Consider the following 16,191-nt stretch of genomic DNA (forward strand, 5'->3'; position numbering starts at 1 on the left):
ATCAATAAAACATGTTGAAATAGATATAGGATGTAAGAAGAGGAGAATCAGAACTAATTTTCAGGTTTGTGACTTGAGCAATCAGGAAGACAGGAATAACTGGGGAGCTGAACGAGGAGACTAAGAAAAAAGTGGTCACTGAGGTTGCAGAAGAAACTTGAGAGAGCAGGGTCTCTGAAGAAGGATGCAGCCAGTTGCATCAAATGCTGCTGATACGTCAAGTAATATGTAAAATTAAAATGGATATGTGGATTTGGAAAGATGAAGGATATTTTTTACTTGGTGAGAGTTTTAATACATTTTTAAGAGAGAAAAATACTTTGAGTAAAGGAAAACAAGAATGAGGAAATAAAGACAGAATGTATAAACATATCTTTTAAGGAATTTTACTATAAAAGGGAACAGATAAATCAGACGGTACCTAAGGCAGATGTGAGATTGGGGGTGGGTGAGATGGGAAGGTACGTGTTAGATAAGAGATATTTCAGCATGAATATATGCTGAAGGGAACGATCCAGTCGATGAAGAAGAATTAATGATGCAGAAGAGACACGAGGCAACTGTAAAAGCAACATGTTTGGATAAACAAGAGAGAGTGGGGCTCAGTCCCAAAGTAAAGGAGAGGAGCCCAGACAGTTCATTCACCCTAAATGAAGTGAAGGCAAGGTACATGGATATAAATGTAGTAGGTTGGGAGATCAGATATTGAGAGAATGAGGAAACTCTTTTCCAATGGCTTCGAAGTTCTCAGGAATAAAAATCAAGAACATCTTCTGAGATAAAGGAAAGGAGTAAGTTGGAGGTTTGGCCAGTGGAAATGAGTGGGACAAGTGGATGTATACAAGGAGCATTCAGGGAGATTAACCATTACGTCTAACCATGATAAAAAGGGAAGTGAATATATAAAGCGGTAACTATATCCTTGAGACTGAGATTTTGCATATGGCACAAGTAAAGATAAGTGCAGGGTCTAGAATATCACCATAAATAAGTCTGGCTGAAATTAATCATACATTTTAGAAGGGGTTTTGTTAGAAGCATATAACTATAATCTTTTAAATTCAAACTTTACAATCTATATTTAAACTGGCAAGATCTGGTCTATTTTACATGTATTATAATTAGTAATAAAATTATATGTAATTCTACTAATTTATTTTATGCTTTCTGTTTACCCTTCTTTTTCTATGCTTCTATTTTCTTCTTTCCCAGCTTCTATTTAATTATTGAACTTTCTTAATTCCCACTTTTCATCTGGTAAATTCTATTCCTTTAGTAAATACCCATAAACTTACCAAAATACATATATGACTTAACCACAGAAAATTCATTAATATTTAGTTCCTCATACCAAAAAACCCAAGGTCCAAAAATGGTTTGGTTCTGACTACTACAATAATGTCCTTAACATTACTGTCTTCTATAATTATAGTTTCACCTGTTTTGTAAGTCCTAATAAAGTATTATAATTCTTTATACAATACATGCTTACATTTATTGCCATGCTTACTAATTTCTTCACCAATGAGATAAACTGAACATTCCTTAAATGGCAAATGAAACCCAGTTAGAAAATTTTTCTCTTCAAATATAGAAGAGCTATTAAATACATCTTATCCAATTAAATATTAGAAACTTCATGACATGTTTTTAAAAAGAAACAAATTGAATAAATATTCATTGAGAATCTTGCCATATGGCTAACTGGCTTTCAGAGAATTGTTTCTTAGCAAATGAATCATTTATTAAGTTGGCTTTTGGAGAATAAATTTTCAGTAAATTTGTATAAGTAAATTTTACTGCTTAAAACAAGTCAGGTTTTCTAAATTCTTATTATGAGCAGTGGCAAAATCAGCAAGAGAAATAATCTTATGTAGAGCACACTGAGGTCTGTGAGACGACTTAAGTACAGCTGTAAGAGGGCATCAGGCCAAAAAAAATTGGCAATTTTACTTAAGTAACTAAAACTCTATGCATTTTCTTTATGTAGTTGGTAAAGAGAAATTTCTCATGGCCATCTCTGTTCTTAAAGATGGATTACTTAGGGGAAAATATAGGCTTAAAGTGTGGGAAATGATTATAATAATATGACCTAGAAAAAACATACCAAAAAAACACATTTCATTTCTTCCTTCTAGGTTCACATATATTGCCAAAATATGTCCACTCTCCTGGAAAACATCGTTGGCATCATTAATCTTTTCATGCAATATTCAAAAAAAGATAAAAGCACTGAAACACTGAGCAGAAAAGAGCTGAAGGAACTTCTGGATAAGGAGTTTCGGCCAATCCTGAAGGTAAGAGTTTCTGACAAGACCAAAGGAAAGAGCATTTCTGTTTCTCTTCAATAATCTAAGCAAAGGTTATATTGAGCTCTGTATAAACTACTTCTCTTAAAACAGGAACAGAGTTAGTCTTGTCCCAAAAAATATGAAATTTATTTTCCCCTCCTATACCTAAATATATATTATAATCATACAGACACACTAAGTAAAAAAAAAAAATATGACCATTTAATTTAAAAATTAATGTAAACTAGATCTTAGTATTTAGTATTTGTAATATTATCCAAAACATCAAAATTATTAAGAGGGTATATATTAAAGAAAACTATATAATGAATTATATATACCTCTGATTTTTAAAATAAGGAAACAAGGTACTTACCCCATCACATTTTGATAACTTACTAGTTTTTAAAACATCTCTATTCATATTTAACATCTGAGTGAGAATGAAATAAAAAAGATTTTAAAAAAAACCAAAAGACTTCATCCTACTTTTTGATATTCAGAGATCACATTTCCTAAATTAACATAGAATTAACTGGCTGATACTGTAACTTCTGATGCAATCTCTCTCTGTGAATTCCCTCTGTACAGAATCCAGATGACCCAGATACAGTTGAGGTCTTCATGGACAACCTGGATATAGATCACAACGAAAAAATTGACTTCACTGAGTTTCTTCTGTTGATATTCAAGTTGGCAAAAGCATATTATGAGTCGAACCGAAAACAGAACTTACCGACATCAGGACACAGGCACAAAAGGCACAGTCATCATGATAAACATGAACATGACAAAGAGGAAGAAAAAAAAGAAAAGAAAACCAGACACTCAAGTCTGGAAAAAAGAAACAACAGAAAAGAAAATAGGGAAAGATCCAAGAGCCCAAGAGAAAAAGGGAGAAAAAGACATGAATCACAGCCTGAGAAAAGAGGAAGAAAAGAATATTCACCGACTCAGAGAGAAGAGGAACAAAATAGAAAAGCACACCATGAGCTAAGCAATAAGAAGAGAAACAAGACCGACAATAGTGGATTAGAAGACAATGAAGAGAGACGAAGCGGAAGTCCCTACAGAAGAGAAGAGGAAAAGGAAGAAGAATTTGATTATGAAAATACAGGAAGGATGAAGGAAAAATGGAGAGAAAGCGGAGATATTGCAACATATTACAAAATCATAAATGAAGAGGATGAGACATATGATAACCAATTAGAAAAAAACACAAAATTTGATAGAGAAAGTACATCTTATCACCAATCATCATCTCAAAGAGAAAGGCCTAGATACAGAGATTCGAGCCATAAACAATCAGCAGAGGCCAGAAACAGTAGGCGCCAAGGACCCAGCATTAGCCAGGAGAGTGACAGCGAGGGACACTCAGAAGACTCCCAGAGGCGATCTGAGTCCGGTTCCAGAGACCATCATGGGTCCGCTCGGGAGAGGTTGAGAGATGGCTCCAGGCACCACGGGTCCCATCACGGAGACAGAGCCGGTCACGGGCACTCTGCAGAACAATCCAGACGATCAGGCGCCCGTCACGCAGAGACTTCCTCTCGTGGTCGGGCTGCGTCTTCCCAGCAGCAGGCAACATCAAGTCCAGGAGGAAGACACGGATCCCGCCACGAGCACTCAGCAGACAGCTCTGGACACTCGGGCACCGGCCGCGGACAGTCGTCATCTGCAGTCGGCCACCATGCACACGCGGAGTCCAGTGGCAGTCAGGCCAGTGACAGCCAGGCGCATTCAGAAGACTCAGACTCACAGTCAGTGTCAGGCCACAGACAGGCTGGGCACAGTCAGCAGAGCCACCATGAGTCCGCACAGGGCCAGTCAGGGGAAAGGTCTGGACGTTCAGGCCCTTTCCTCTACCAGGTGACCACTCATGAGCAGTCCGAGTCCGCCCACGGACACTCCGGGCGTGGCACTGGAGGAAGACAAGGATCCCGCCACGAGCATGCCCGAGACGGCTCCAGGCACTCAGCGTCCCATGAGGGCCAGGACACCACTGGTGGACAGCCGGGGTCAAGCAGAGGAGGAAGGCAGGGATCCCACCACGAGCAGTCGGGAGACAGCTCCGGACACTCAGGGTCCCATCACCGCCACACGGTTTCCCAGGGCAGGTCTGATGCTTCCCGTGGGCATTCTGGATCCCGAAGTGCAAGCCGACAAACACGTACCCAGGAACGGTCAGGAGATGGCTTCGGGCACTCAGGGTCGCATCACCACGAGGCTTCCACTCGGGCAGACAGCTCCAGACACTCACAGTCGGGCCAGGAACCATCAGTGGGCTCCAGGGCCAGCAGGCGCTGGGGATCCAGTGTTAGCCAGGAGAGTGACAGCGAGGGACACTCAGAAGACTCCCAGAGGTGGTCTGGGTCTGGTTCCAGAGAACATCATGGGTCCGCTCGGGAGCAGTCGAGAGATGGCTCCAGGCACCGCGGGTCCCATCACGGAGACAGAGCCGGTCACGGGCACTCTGCAGAACCATCCGGACGATCAGGCGCCCGTCACGCAGAGACTTCCTCTCGTGGTCGGGCTGCGTCTTCCCAGCAGCAGGCAACATCAAGTCCAGGAGGAAGACACGGATCCCGCCACGAGCACTCAGCAGACAGCTCTGGACACTCGGGCACCGGCCGCGGACAGTCCTCATCTGCAGTCGGCCACCATGCACACACGGAGTCCAGTGGCAGTCAGGCCAGTGACAGCCAGGCGCATTCAGAAGACTCAGACTCACAGTCAGTGTCAGGCCACAGACAGGCTGGGCACAGTCAGCAGAGCCACCATGAGTCTGCATGGGGCCAGTCAGGGGAAAGGTCTGGACGTTCAGGCCCTTTCCTCTACCAGGTGACCACTCATGAGCAGTCCGAGTCCGCCCACGGACACTCCGGGCGTGGCACTGGAGGAAGACAAGGATCCCGCCACGAGCATGCCCGAGACAGCTCCAGGCACTCAGCGTCCCATGAGGGCCAGGACACCACTGGTGGACAGCCGGGGTCAAGCAGAGGAGGAAGGCAGGGATCCCACCACGAGCAGTCGGGAGACAGCTCCGGACACTCAGGGTCCCATCACCGCCACTCGGCTTCCCAGGGCAGGTCTGATGCTTCCCGTGGGCATTCTGGATCCCGAAGTGCAAGCCGACAAACACGTACCCAGGAACGGTCAGGAGATGGCTTCGGGCACTCAGGGTCGCATCACCACGAGGCTTCCACTCGGGCAGACAGCTCCAGACACTCACAGTCGGGCCAGGAACCATCAGTGGGCTCCAGGGCCAGCAGGCGCCGGGGATCCAGCGTTAGCCAGGAGAGTGACAGCGAGGGACACTCAGAAGACTCCCAGAGGTGGTCTGGGTCTGGTTCCAGAGAACATCATGGGTCCGCTCGGGAGCAGTCGAGAGATGGCTCCAGGCACCGCGGGTCCCATCACGGAGACAGAGCCGGTCACGGGCACTCTGCAGAACCATCCGGACGATCAGGCGCCCGTCACGCAGAGACTTCCTCTCGTGGTCGGGCTGCGTCTTCCCAGCAGCAGGCAACATCAAGTCCAGGAGGAAGACACGGATCCCGCCACGAGCACTCAGCAGACAGCTCTGGACACTCGGGCACCGGCCGCGGACAGTCCTCATCTGCAGTCGGCCACCATGCACACACGGAGTCCAGTGGCAGTCAGGCCAGTGACAGCCAGGCGCATTCAGAAGACTCAGACTCACAGTCAGTGTCAGGCCACAGACAGGCTGGGCACAGTCAGCAGAGCCACCATGAGTCCGCACGGGGCCAGTCAGGGGAAAGGTCTGGACGTTCAGGCCCTTTCCTCTACCAGGTGACCACTCATGAGCAGTCCGAGTCCGCCCACGGACACTCCGGGCGTGGCACTGGAGGAAGACAAGGATCCCGCCACGAGCATGCCCGAGACGGCTCCAGGCACTCAGCGTCCCATGAGGGCCAGGACACCACTGGTGGACAGCCGGAGTCAAGCAGAGAAGGAAGGCAGGGATCCCACCACGAGCAGTGGGGAGACAGCTCCGGACACTCAGGGTCCCATCACCGCCACACGACTTCCCAGGGCAGGTCTGATGCTTCCCGTGGGCATTCTGGATCCCGAAGTGCAAGCCGACAAACACGTACCCAGGAACGGTCAGGAGATGGCTCCGGGCACTCAGGGTCGCATCACCACGAGGCTTCTACTCGGGCAGACAGCTCCAGACACTCACAGTCGGGCCAGGAACCATCAGTGGGCTCCAGGGCCAGCAGGCGCCGGGGATCCAGCGTTAGCCAGGAGAGTGACAGCGAGGGACACTCAGAAGACTCCCAGAGGTGGTCTGGGTCTGGTTCCAGAGAACATCATGGGTCCGCTCGGGAGCAGTCGAGAGATGGCTCCAGGCACCGCGGGTCCCATCACGGAGACAGAGCCGGTCACGGGCACTCTGCAGAACCATCCGGACGATCAGGCGCCCGTCACGCAGAGACTTCCTCTCGTGGTCGGGCTGCGTCTTCCCAGCAGCAGGCAACATCAAGTCCAGGAGGAAGACACGGATCCCGCCACGAGCACTCAGCAGACAGCTCTGGACACTCGGGCACCGGCCGTGGACAGTCCTCATCTGCAGTCCGCCACCATGCACACGCGGAGTCCAGTGGCAGTCAGGCCAGTGACAGCCAGGCGCATTCAGAAGACTCAGACTCACAGTCAGTGTCAGGCCACAGACAGGCTGGGCACAGTCAGCAGAGCCACCATGAGTCCGCACGGGGCCAGTCAGGGGAAAGGTCTGGACGTTCAGGCCCTTTCCTCTACCAGGTGACCACTCATGAGCAGTCCGAGTCCGCCCATGGACACTCTGGGCGTGGCACTGGAGGAAGACAAGGATCCCGCCACGAGCATTCCCGAGACGGCTCCAGGCACTCAGCGTCCCATGAGGGCCAGGACACCACTGGTGGACAGCCGGGGTCAAGCAGAGGAGGAAGGCAGGGATCCCACCACGAGCAGTCGGGAGACAGCTCCGGACACTCAGGGTCCCATCACCGCCACACGACTTCCCAGGGCAGGTCTGATGTTTCCCGTGGGCATTCTGGATCCCGAAGTGCAAGCCGACAAACACGTACCCAGGAACGGTCAGGAGACGGCTTCGGGCACTCAGGGTCGCATCACCACGAGGCTTCCACTCAGGCAGACAGCTCCAGACACTCACAGTCGGGCCAGGAACCATCAGTGGGCTCCAGGGCCAGCAGGCGCCGGGGATCCAGCGTTAGCCAGGAGAGTGACAGCGAGGGACAGTCAGAAGACTCCCAGAGGTGGTCTGGGTCTGGTTCCAGAGAACATCATGGGTCCGCTCGGGAGCAGTCGAGAGATGGCTCCAGGCACCGCGGGTCCCATCACGGAGACAGAGCCGGTCACGGGCATTCTGCAGAACCATCCGGACGATCAGACGCCCGTCACGCAGAGACTTCCTCTCGTGGTCGGGCTGAGTCTTCCCAGCAGGAGGCAACATCAAGTCCAGGAGGAAGACACGGATCCCGCCACGAGCACTCAGCAGACAGCTCTGGACACTCAGGCACCGGCCGCGGACAGTCGTCATCTGCAGTCGGCCACCATGCACACGCGGAGTCCAGTGGCAGTCAGGCAAGTGACAGCCAGGCGCATTCAGAAGACTCAGACTCACAGTCAGTGTCAGGCCACAGACAGGCTGGGCACAGTCAGCAGAGCCACCATGAGTCCGCACGGGGCCAGTCAGGGGAAAGGTCTGGACGTTCAGGCCCTTTCCTCTACCAGGTGACCACTCATGAGCAGTCCGAGTCCGCCCACGGACACTCCGGGCGTGGCACTGGAGGAAGACAAGGATCCCGCCACGAGCATGCCCGAGACAGCTCCAGGCACTCAGCGTCCCATGAGGGCCAGGACACCACTGGTGGACAGCCGGGGTCAAGCAGAGGAGGAAGGCAGGGATCCCACCACGAGCAGTCGGGAGACAGCTCCGGACACTCAGGGTCCCATCACCGCCACTCGGCTTCCCAGGGCAGGTCTGATGCTTCCCGTGGGCATTCTGGATCCCGAAGTGCAAGCCGACAAACACGTACCCAGGAACGGTCAGGAGATGGCTTCGGGCACTCAGGGTCGCATCACCACGAGGCTTCCACTCGGACAGACAGCTCCAGACACTCACAGTTGGGCCAGGAACCATCAGTGGGCTCCAGGGCCAGCAGGCGCCGGGGATCCAGCGTTAGCCAGGAGAGTGACAGCGAGGGACACTCAGAAGACTCCCAGAGGTGGTCTGGGTCTGGTTCCAGAGAACATCATGGGTCCGCTCGGGAGCAGTCGAGAGATGGCTCCAGGCACCGCGGGTCCCATCACGGAGACAGAGCCGGTCACGGGCACTCTGCAGAACCATCCGGACGATCAGGCGCCCGTCACGCAGAGACTTCCTCTCGTGGTCGGGCTGCGTCTTCCCAGCAGCAGGCAACATCAAGTCCAGGAGGAAGACACGGATCCCGCCACGAGCACTCAGCAGACAGCTCTGGACACTCAGGCACCGGCCGCGGACAGTCGTCATCTGCAGTCGGCCACCATGCACACGCGGAGTCCAGTGGCAGTCAGGCAAGTGACAGCCAGGCGCATTCAGAAGACTCAGACTCACAGTCAGTGTCAGGCCACAGACAGGCTGGGCACAGTCAGCAGAGCCACCATGAGTCCGCACGGGGCCAGTCAGGGGAAAGGTCTGGACGTTCAGGCCCTTTCCTCTACCAGGTGACCACTCATGAGCAGTCCGAGTCCGCCCACGGACACTCCGGGCGTGGCACTGGAGGAAGACAAGGATCCCGCCACGAGCATGCCCGAGACGGCTCCAGGCACTCAGCGTCCCATGAGGGCCAGGACACCACTGGTGGACAGCCGGGGTCAAGCAGAGGAGGAAGGCAGGGATCCCACCACGAGCAGTCGGGAGACAGCTCCGGACACTCAGGGTCCCATCACCGCCACTCGGCTTCCCAGGGCAGGTCTGATGCTTCCCGTGGGCATTCTGGATCCCGAAGTGCAAGCCGACAAACACGTACCCAGGAACGGTCAGGAGATGGCTTCGGGCACTCAGGGTCGCATCACCACGAGGCTTCCACTCGGGCAGACAGCTCCAGACACTCACAGTCGGGCCAGGAACCATCAGTGGGCTCCAGGGCCAGCAGGCGCCGGGGATCCAGCGTTAGCCAGGAGAGTGACAGCGAGGGACACTCAGAAGACTCCCAGAGGTGGTCTGGGTCTGGTTCCAGAGAACATCATGGGTCCGCTCGGGAGCAGTCGAGAGATGGCTCCAGGCACCGCGGGTCCCATCACGGAGACAGAGCCGGTCACGGGCACTCTGCAGAACCATCCGGACGATCAGGCGCCCGTCACGCAGAGACTTCCTCTCGTGGTCGGGCTGCGTCTTCCCAGCAGCAGGCAACATCAAGTCCAGGAGGAAGACACGGATCCCGCCACGAGCACTCAGCAGACAGCTCTGGACACTCGGGCACCGGCCGCGGACAGTCCTCATCTGCAGTCGGCCACCATGCACACACGGAGTCCAGTGGCAGTCAGGCCAGTGACAGCCAGGCGCATTCAGAAGACTCAGACTCACAGTCAGTGTCAGGCCACAGACAGGCTGGGCACAGTCAGCAGAGCCACCATGAGTCCGCACGGGGCCAGTCAGGGGAAAGGTCTGGACGTTCAGGCCCTTTCCTCTACCAGGTGACCACTCATGAGCAGTCCGAGTCCGCCCACGGACACTCCGGGCGTGGCACTGGAGGAAGACAAGGATCCCGCCATGAGCATGCCCGAGACGGCTCCAGGCACTCAGCGTCCCATGAGGGCCAGGACACCACTGGTGGACAGCCGGGGTCAAGCAGAGAAGGAAGGCAGGGATCCCACCACGAGCAGTCGGGAGACAGCTCCGGACACTCAGGGTCCCATCACCGCCACACGGTTTCCCAGGGCAGGTCTGATGCTTCCCGTGGGCATTCTGGATCCCGAAGTGCAAGCCGACAAACACGTACCCAGGAACGGTCAGGAGATGGCTTCGGGCACTCAGGGTCGCATCACCACGAGGCTTCCACTCGGGCAGACAGCTCCAGACACTCACAGTCGGGCCAGGAACCATCAGTGGGCTCCAGGGCCAGCAGGCGCCGGGGATCCAGCGTTAGCCAGGAGAGTGACAGCGAGGGACACTCAGAAGACTCCCAGAGGTGGTCTGGGTCTGGTTCCAGAGAACATCATGGGTCCGCTCGGGAGCAGTCGAGAGATGGCTCCAGGCACCGCGGGTCCCATCACGGAGACAGAGCCGGTCACGGGCACTCTGCAGAACCATCCGGACGATCAGGCGCCCGTCACGCAGAGACTTCCTCTCGTGGTCGGGTTGCGTCTTCCCAGCAGCAGGCAACATCAAGTCCAGGAGGAAGACACGGATCCCGCCACGAGCACTCAGTAGACAGCTCTGGACACTCGGGCACCGGCCGCGGACAGTCGTCATTTGCAGTCGGCCACCATGCACACGCAGAGTCCAGTGGCAGTCAGGCCACTGACAGCCAGGCGTATTCAGAAGACTCAGACTCACAGTCAGTGTCAGGCCACAGACAGGCTGGGCACAGTCAGCAGAGCCACCATGAGTCCGCACAGGGCCAGTCAGGGGAAAGGTCTGGACGTTCAGGCCCTTTCCTCTACCAGGTGACCACTCATGAGCAGTCCGAGTCCGCCCATGGACACTCCGGGCATGGAACTGGAGGAAGACAAGGATCCCGCCACGAGCATGCCCGAGACGGCTCCAGGCACTCAGCGTCCCATGAGGGCCAGGACACCACTGGTGGACAGCTGGGATCAAGCAGAGGAGGAAGGCAGGGATCCCACCACGAGCAGTCGGGAGACAGCTCCGGACACTCAGGGTCCCATCACCGCCACACGGTTTCCCAGGGCAGGTCTGATGCTTCCCGTGGGCATTCTGGATCCCGAAGTGCAAGCCGACAAACACGTACCCAGGAACGGTCAGGAGATGGCTTCGGGCACTCAGGGTCGCATCACCACGAGGCTTCCACTCGGGCAGACAGCTCCAGACACTCACAGTCGGGCCAGGAACCATCAGTGGGCTCCAGGGCCAGCAGGCGCCGGGGATCCAGCGTTAGCCAGGAGAGTGACAGCGAGGGACACTCAGAAGACTCCCAGAGGTGGTCTGGGTCTGGTTCCAGAGAACATCATGGGTCCGCTCGGGAGCAGTCGAGAGATGGCTCCAGGCACCGCGGGTCCCATCACGGAGACAGAGCCGGTCACGGGCACTCTGCAGAACCATCCGGACGATCAGGCGCCCGTCACGCAGAGACTTCCTCTCGTGGTCGGGTTGCGTCTTCCCAGCAGCAGGCAACATCAAGTCCAGGAGGAAGACACGGATCCCGCCACGAGCACTCAGTAGACAGCTCTGGACACTCGGGCACCGGCCGCGGACAGTCGTCATCTGCAGTCGGCCACCATGCACACGCAGAGTCCAGTGGCAGTCAGGCCACTGACAGCCAGGCGTATTCAGAAGACTCAGACTCGCAGTCAGTGTCAGGCCACAGACAGGCTGGGCACAGTCAGCAGAGCCACCATGAGTCCGCACAGGGCCAGTCAGGGGAAAGGTCTGGACGTTCAGGCCCTTTCCTCTACCAGGTGACCACTCATGAGCAGTCCGAGTCCGCCCACGGACACTCCGGGCGTGGCACTGGAGGAAGACAAGGATCCCGCCACGAGCATGCCCGAGACGGCTCCAGGCACTCAGCGTCCCATGAGGGCCAGGACACCACTGGTGGACAGCTGGGATCAAGCAGAGGAGGAAGGCAGGGATCCCACCACGAGCAGTCGGGAGACAGCTCCGGACACTCAGGGTCCCATCACCGCCACACGGTTTCCCAGGGCAGGTCTGATGCTTCCCGTGGGCATTCTGGATCCCGAAGTGCAAGCCGACAAACACGTACCCAGGAACGGTCAGGAGATGGCTTCGGGCACTCAGGGTCGCATCACCACGAGGCTTCCGCTCAGGCAGACAGCTCCAGACACTCACAGTCGGGCCAGGAATCATCAGTGGGCTCCAGGGCCAGCAGGCGCCGGGGATCCAGCGTTAGCCAGGAGAGTGACAGTGAGAGACACTCAGAAGACTCCCAGAGGTGGTCTGGGTCTGGTTCCAGAGAACATCATGGGTCCGCTCGGGAGCAGTCGAGAGATGGCTCCAGGCACCGCGGGTCCCATCACGGAGACAGAGCCGGTCACGGGCACTCTGCAGAACCATCCGGACGATCAGGCGCCCGTCACGCAGAGACTTCCTCTCGTGGTCGGGCTGCGTCTTCCCAGCAGCAGGCAACATCAAGTCCAGGAGGAAGACACGGATCCCGCCACGAGCACTCAGCAGACAGCTCTGGACACTCGGGCACCGGCCGTGGACAGTCCTCATCTGCAGTCCGCCACCATGCACACGCGGAGTCCAGTGGCAGTCAGGCCAGTGACAGCCAGGCGCATTCAGAAATCTCAGACTCACAGTCAGTGTCAGGCCACAGACAGGCTGGGCACAGTCAGCAGAGCCACCATGAGTCCGCACGGGGCCAGTCAGGGGAAAGGTCTGGACGTTCAGGCCCTTTCCTCTACCAGGAGACCACTCATGAGCAGGCCGAGTCCGCCCACGGACACTCCGGGCATGGCACTGGAGGAAGACAAGGATCCCGCCACGAGCATGCCCGAGACGGCTCCAGGCACTCAGCGTCCCATGAGGGCCAGGACACCACTGGTGGACAGCCGGGGTCAAGCAGAGGAGGAAGGCAGGGATCCCACCACGAGCAGTGGGGAGACAGCTCCGGACACTCAGGGTCCCATCACTGCCACACGGCTTCCCAGGGCAGGTCTGATGCTTCCCGTGGGCTTTCTGGATCCCGAAGTGCAAGCCAAGAAACACGTACCCAGGAACAGTCAGGAGACGGCTCCGGGCACTCAGGGTCGCATCACCACGAGGCTTCCACTTGGGCAGACAGCTCTAGACACTCACAGTGGGGCCAGGAACCATCAGCCGGCTCCAGGGCCAGCAGGCGCCGGGGATCCAGCGTTAGCCAGGAGAGTGACCTCGAGGGACACTCAGAAGACTCCCAGAGGCGGTCTGCGTCTGGTTCCAGAGACCATCATGGGTCCGCTCAGGAGCAGTCGAGAGATGGCTCCAGGCACCCTGAGTTCCAACAGGCCAATAGACGTGGTTATGGGTCCTCTTCCTCTGTGTTCTCAGACTCTAGTACCAGCAAGGAACATGTTCACTGTAGTAGTCTTTCCGAAGATTCTGAATATTGGTCAGGAATACAGCCACGTGGCAGTGATGACATTTCTTGTTCTCATACCTTTTATTCTGATACTACTGAAAGGCATGGAGGTCAATCAGGGTCAGTTTGGAGACATGGCAGCTATGGTAGTGCAGATTATGATTATGGTCAATCTGGGTTTAGTCACTCTCAGGATGGAAGTGTTCATTTCAATTCCAACCCGGAGGTTTTTAAGGAAAGATATAAAATCAGAAAAGCAAGTTCATTTGTTGAAGATCATCCAAGGTTTCATGCAACGTATATTAATAGGTACCCAGGTTTATATGGGCATTCAAGAGATACATCAAAGCAGCTGGGATTTAGTGAGTCACAGAGATACTATTTCTATGAGTAAGAAACAAATGGCAAAGGAATTTGTCCAAGAACAGAAGAACCAGGCAAAAACCCTTTCAATCTAGAAACTTCATAATACTTTCTGGGAGGCTATTTTTTTCCTGTCAATCTGTTTAAAATATTCTACAGTATTTCATTGGTTTGGTGGTCATTTATTTTTAGTATGTAGTCTTTAAACTTTATATTTTGGGAATTATAAATTTAAGAAATCAATATTATGGAGAGCTAACTTTAGAAAATACGAGTATTTTAGGAGATTGGGGGTCAAGTAATGTTTCATGTTTTTGAGAGTTTAAGTTTTAGATATTCTCCAAATTTCTAAATTAATTATTTTCCAGAAATATTGCAGATGCTAGAAATATGAAACTATTCTTTGGCATACCAAAGTGTGTATATCAACACTACGGCTTAGGACATCTTTCTCTCTTCTTTTTCTATTGGAATTCTATGATTCTGTATTCAAAAAAATAATCTTGGACAGAATTGGTGTTTGATTAAACTGCATTAAAATCAGAAATAAACTATTAATCATATAATACTGTTTGTCTCTGGTATGCTTATTTCTCATAAACCCAGGTGACATACTTCCCCATAACCAGAATGAGATGTTGTCTTCTGTATCCCTGTAAAGGTATATGACCATAGAGCAGATACAGTACATTTAAAACAGTGAGTAATAAATAATAAAATATTAACTTTAGTCAAAGACTATGTTTTTCTTCGACATAATCATTGTTCCCCCAATCACAGTCAGGAAAAAAACACACCTTGTTCACTCATGATTATCACTATTTTTAATACAAAATCATCAACTTAGGTGACTATTAAGCCATATCAAATAAAGATCAGGAAACTGAGTTCCTGAACATTCTTCCTTCTGCCACAGACACTAGGAGATGTTTTGCAGTGGAGACTAGATGGGGCAGAGGAGTTGTGCTCAAATATGCTGGCAAAGCAAAAGAAATTAAAAAGAAGTGTCCTCCTGGCCTAGAAGGAAAATACATGTATCTTTATGCTTTAACTAAGTAGATGAGGAGGCCGAAAAAGGAATAGCAAAAATATGAATGCAGTTCGACCATTAGATGAATATGTTTCTGTAAGAATCATACCCAAATTTTCATTCACATAATATCAGACTAGAAGTGACATGTAGGCCAGTGTGCACATTTTGCAGATGAGTCTATTATGCAAATAATCCATACCAAAGTAGCACTTAGATATAAAGTCTCCAAATCTGTAGTAATTTTATAAAAGCACTTCCAAGAAGCTGCCTTTATTGAACTTACACTTCAGTAAACCAAGATAAAGTGAAATGGATTGTCAAAGTTTCAATAATTCCCAATAGATGCAGGGACTGAATTAAAAAAAAAGCTCATTTTTCTAATTAGCCTTAAACAATATGCCTGTAATTGTTCTCTACATGCCAGCTTCCCTGCTTGAAATGTTGCCCCAAATGCCCCAAGAAAGCTGCAAACTCCGTAAGGTATCATATCTTCAGGACTCATTGCACTGCCACAGACACACATAGGGAGGATGCCTTTGTCCATTTCTCTGATACACTTTGCCACCTTGTCCCCAGTCTCACCACCAGCTTATGCAGCTCCCTCCTGTAGCCCATGTAAAGGAGCTAGGCATAACTAACAGGCTAAGGAAAAAAATTATAATGACTAGTCGAACTATTGTAGGGGTACTGATGAAGGACACACAGATGTTAAAATAGTGTTAGTGAGATGTGTGGACTACTGAATTCTCACACTTTCTGAAGGACTCATAAACAACTGAAACTGTTTTCTTTCATGGCCCTGTCCACTCAAAAATAAAAATACCAGACACTCCTTTTTGTTCTTTTTTTTTTTGAAACGGAGTTTCGCTCTTGCTACCCAGGCTGGAGTTCAATGGCGCGATCTTGGCTCACCGCTACCTCTGCCTCCTGGGTTCAGGCAATTCTCCTGCCTCAGGCTCCTGAGTAGCTGGGATTACAGGCATGCGCCACCATGCCCAGCTAATTTTTTGTATTTTTAGTAGAGATGGGGTTTCACCATGTAGACCAGTCCTTTTTGTTCTTTGAAAGGAAATCAATTTACCTTAAAAGATGCCAACAAGATTTACTTGAAACATCAATTTTTCTCTGTCCTCTCTCCTTCCTTTATAAAATTTGTTTTTTACCTTTTTCCTTAACTCGGTCAGCCAACTCTCTCATACATAAATCAACAATTTGCTGCAAAATAACTACATGA

At 52.0% G+C, this 16,191-nt stretch overlaps 2 protein-coding genes and 1 long non-coding RNA gene across 5 annotated transcripts in view; 1 reads left to right on the forward strand and 2 right to left on the reverse strand.

Moving 5' to 3' along the window:
• The window catches only part of LOC103788982 (uncharacterized), an 870,763-nt gene that overhangs the window by 534,598 nt on the left and 319,974 nt on the right, over positions 1 to 16,191 (reverse strand). The gene's annotated exons all lie outside the window — the stretch shown is intronic.
• Positions 1 to 16,191, reverse strand: part of LOC103788983 (uncharacterized) — a 209,007-nt gene that overhangs the window by 118,984 nt on the left and 73,832 nt on the right. The window lies entirely within an intron of this gene.
• FLG (filaggrin) lies at positions 2,137 to 14,492 on the forward strand. The gene is made up of 2 exons (XM_054247911.2): positions 2,137 to 2,297; positions 2,883 to 14,492. The coding sequence occupies exons 1-2, from the start codon at positions 2,160 to 2,162 to the stop codon at positions 13,953 to 13,955; spliced, it is 11,211 nt and encodes a 3,736-aa protein (XP_054103886.2). The 5' UTR covers positions 2,137 to 2,159; the 3' UTR covers positions 13,956 to 14,492.

The sequence above is a fragment of the Callithrix jacchus genome, chromosome 18 (genome assembly GCF_049354715.1).
Source record: "Callithrix jacchus isolate 240 chromosome 18, calJac240_pri, whole genome shotgun sequence".
In the NCBI taxonomy this organism is placed as follows: Eukaryota; Metazoa; Chordata; class Mammalia; order Primates; family Cebidae; genus Callithrix; species Callithrix jacchus.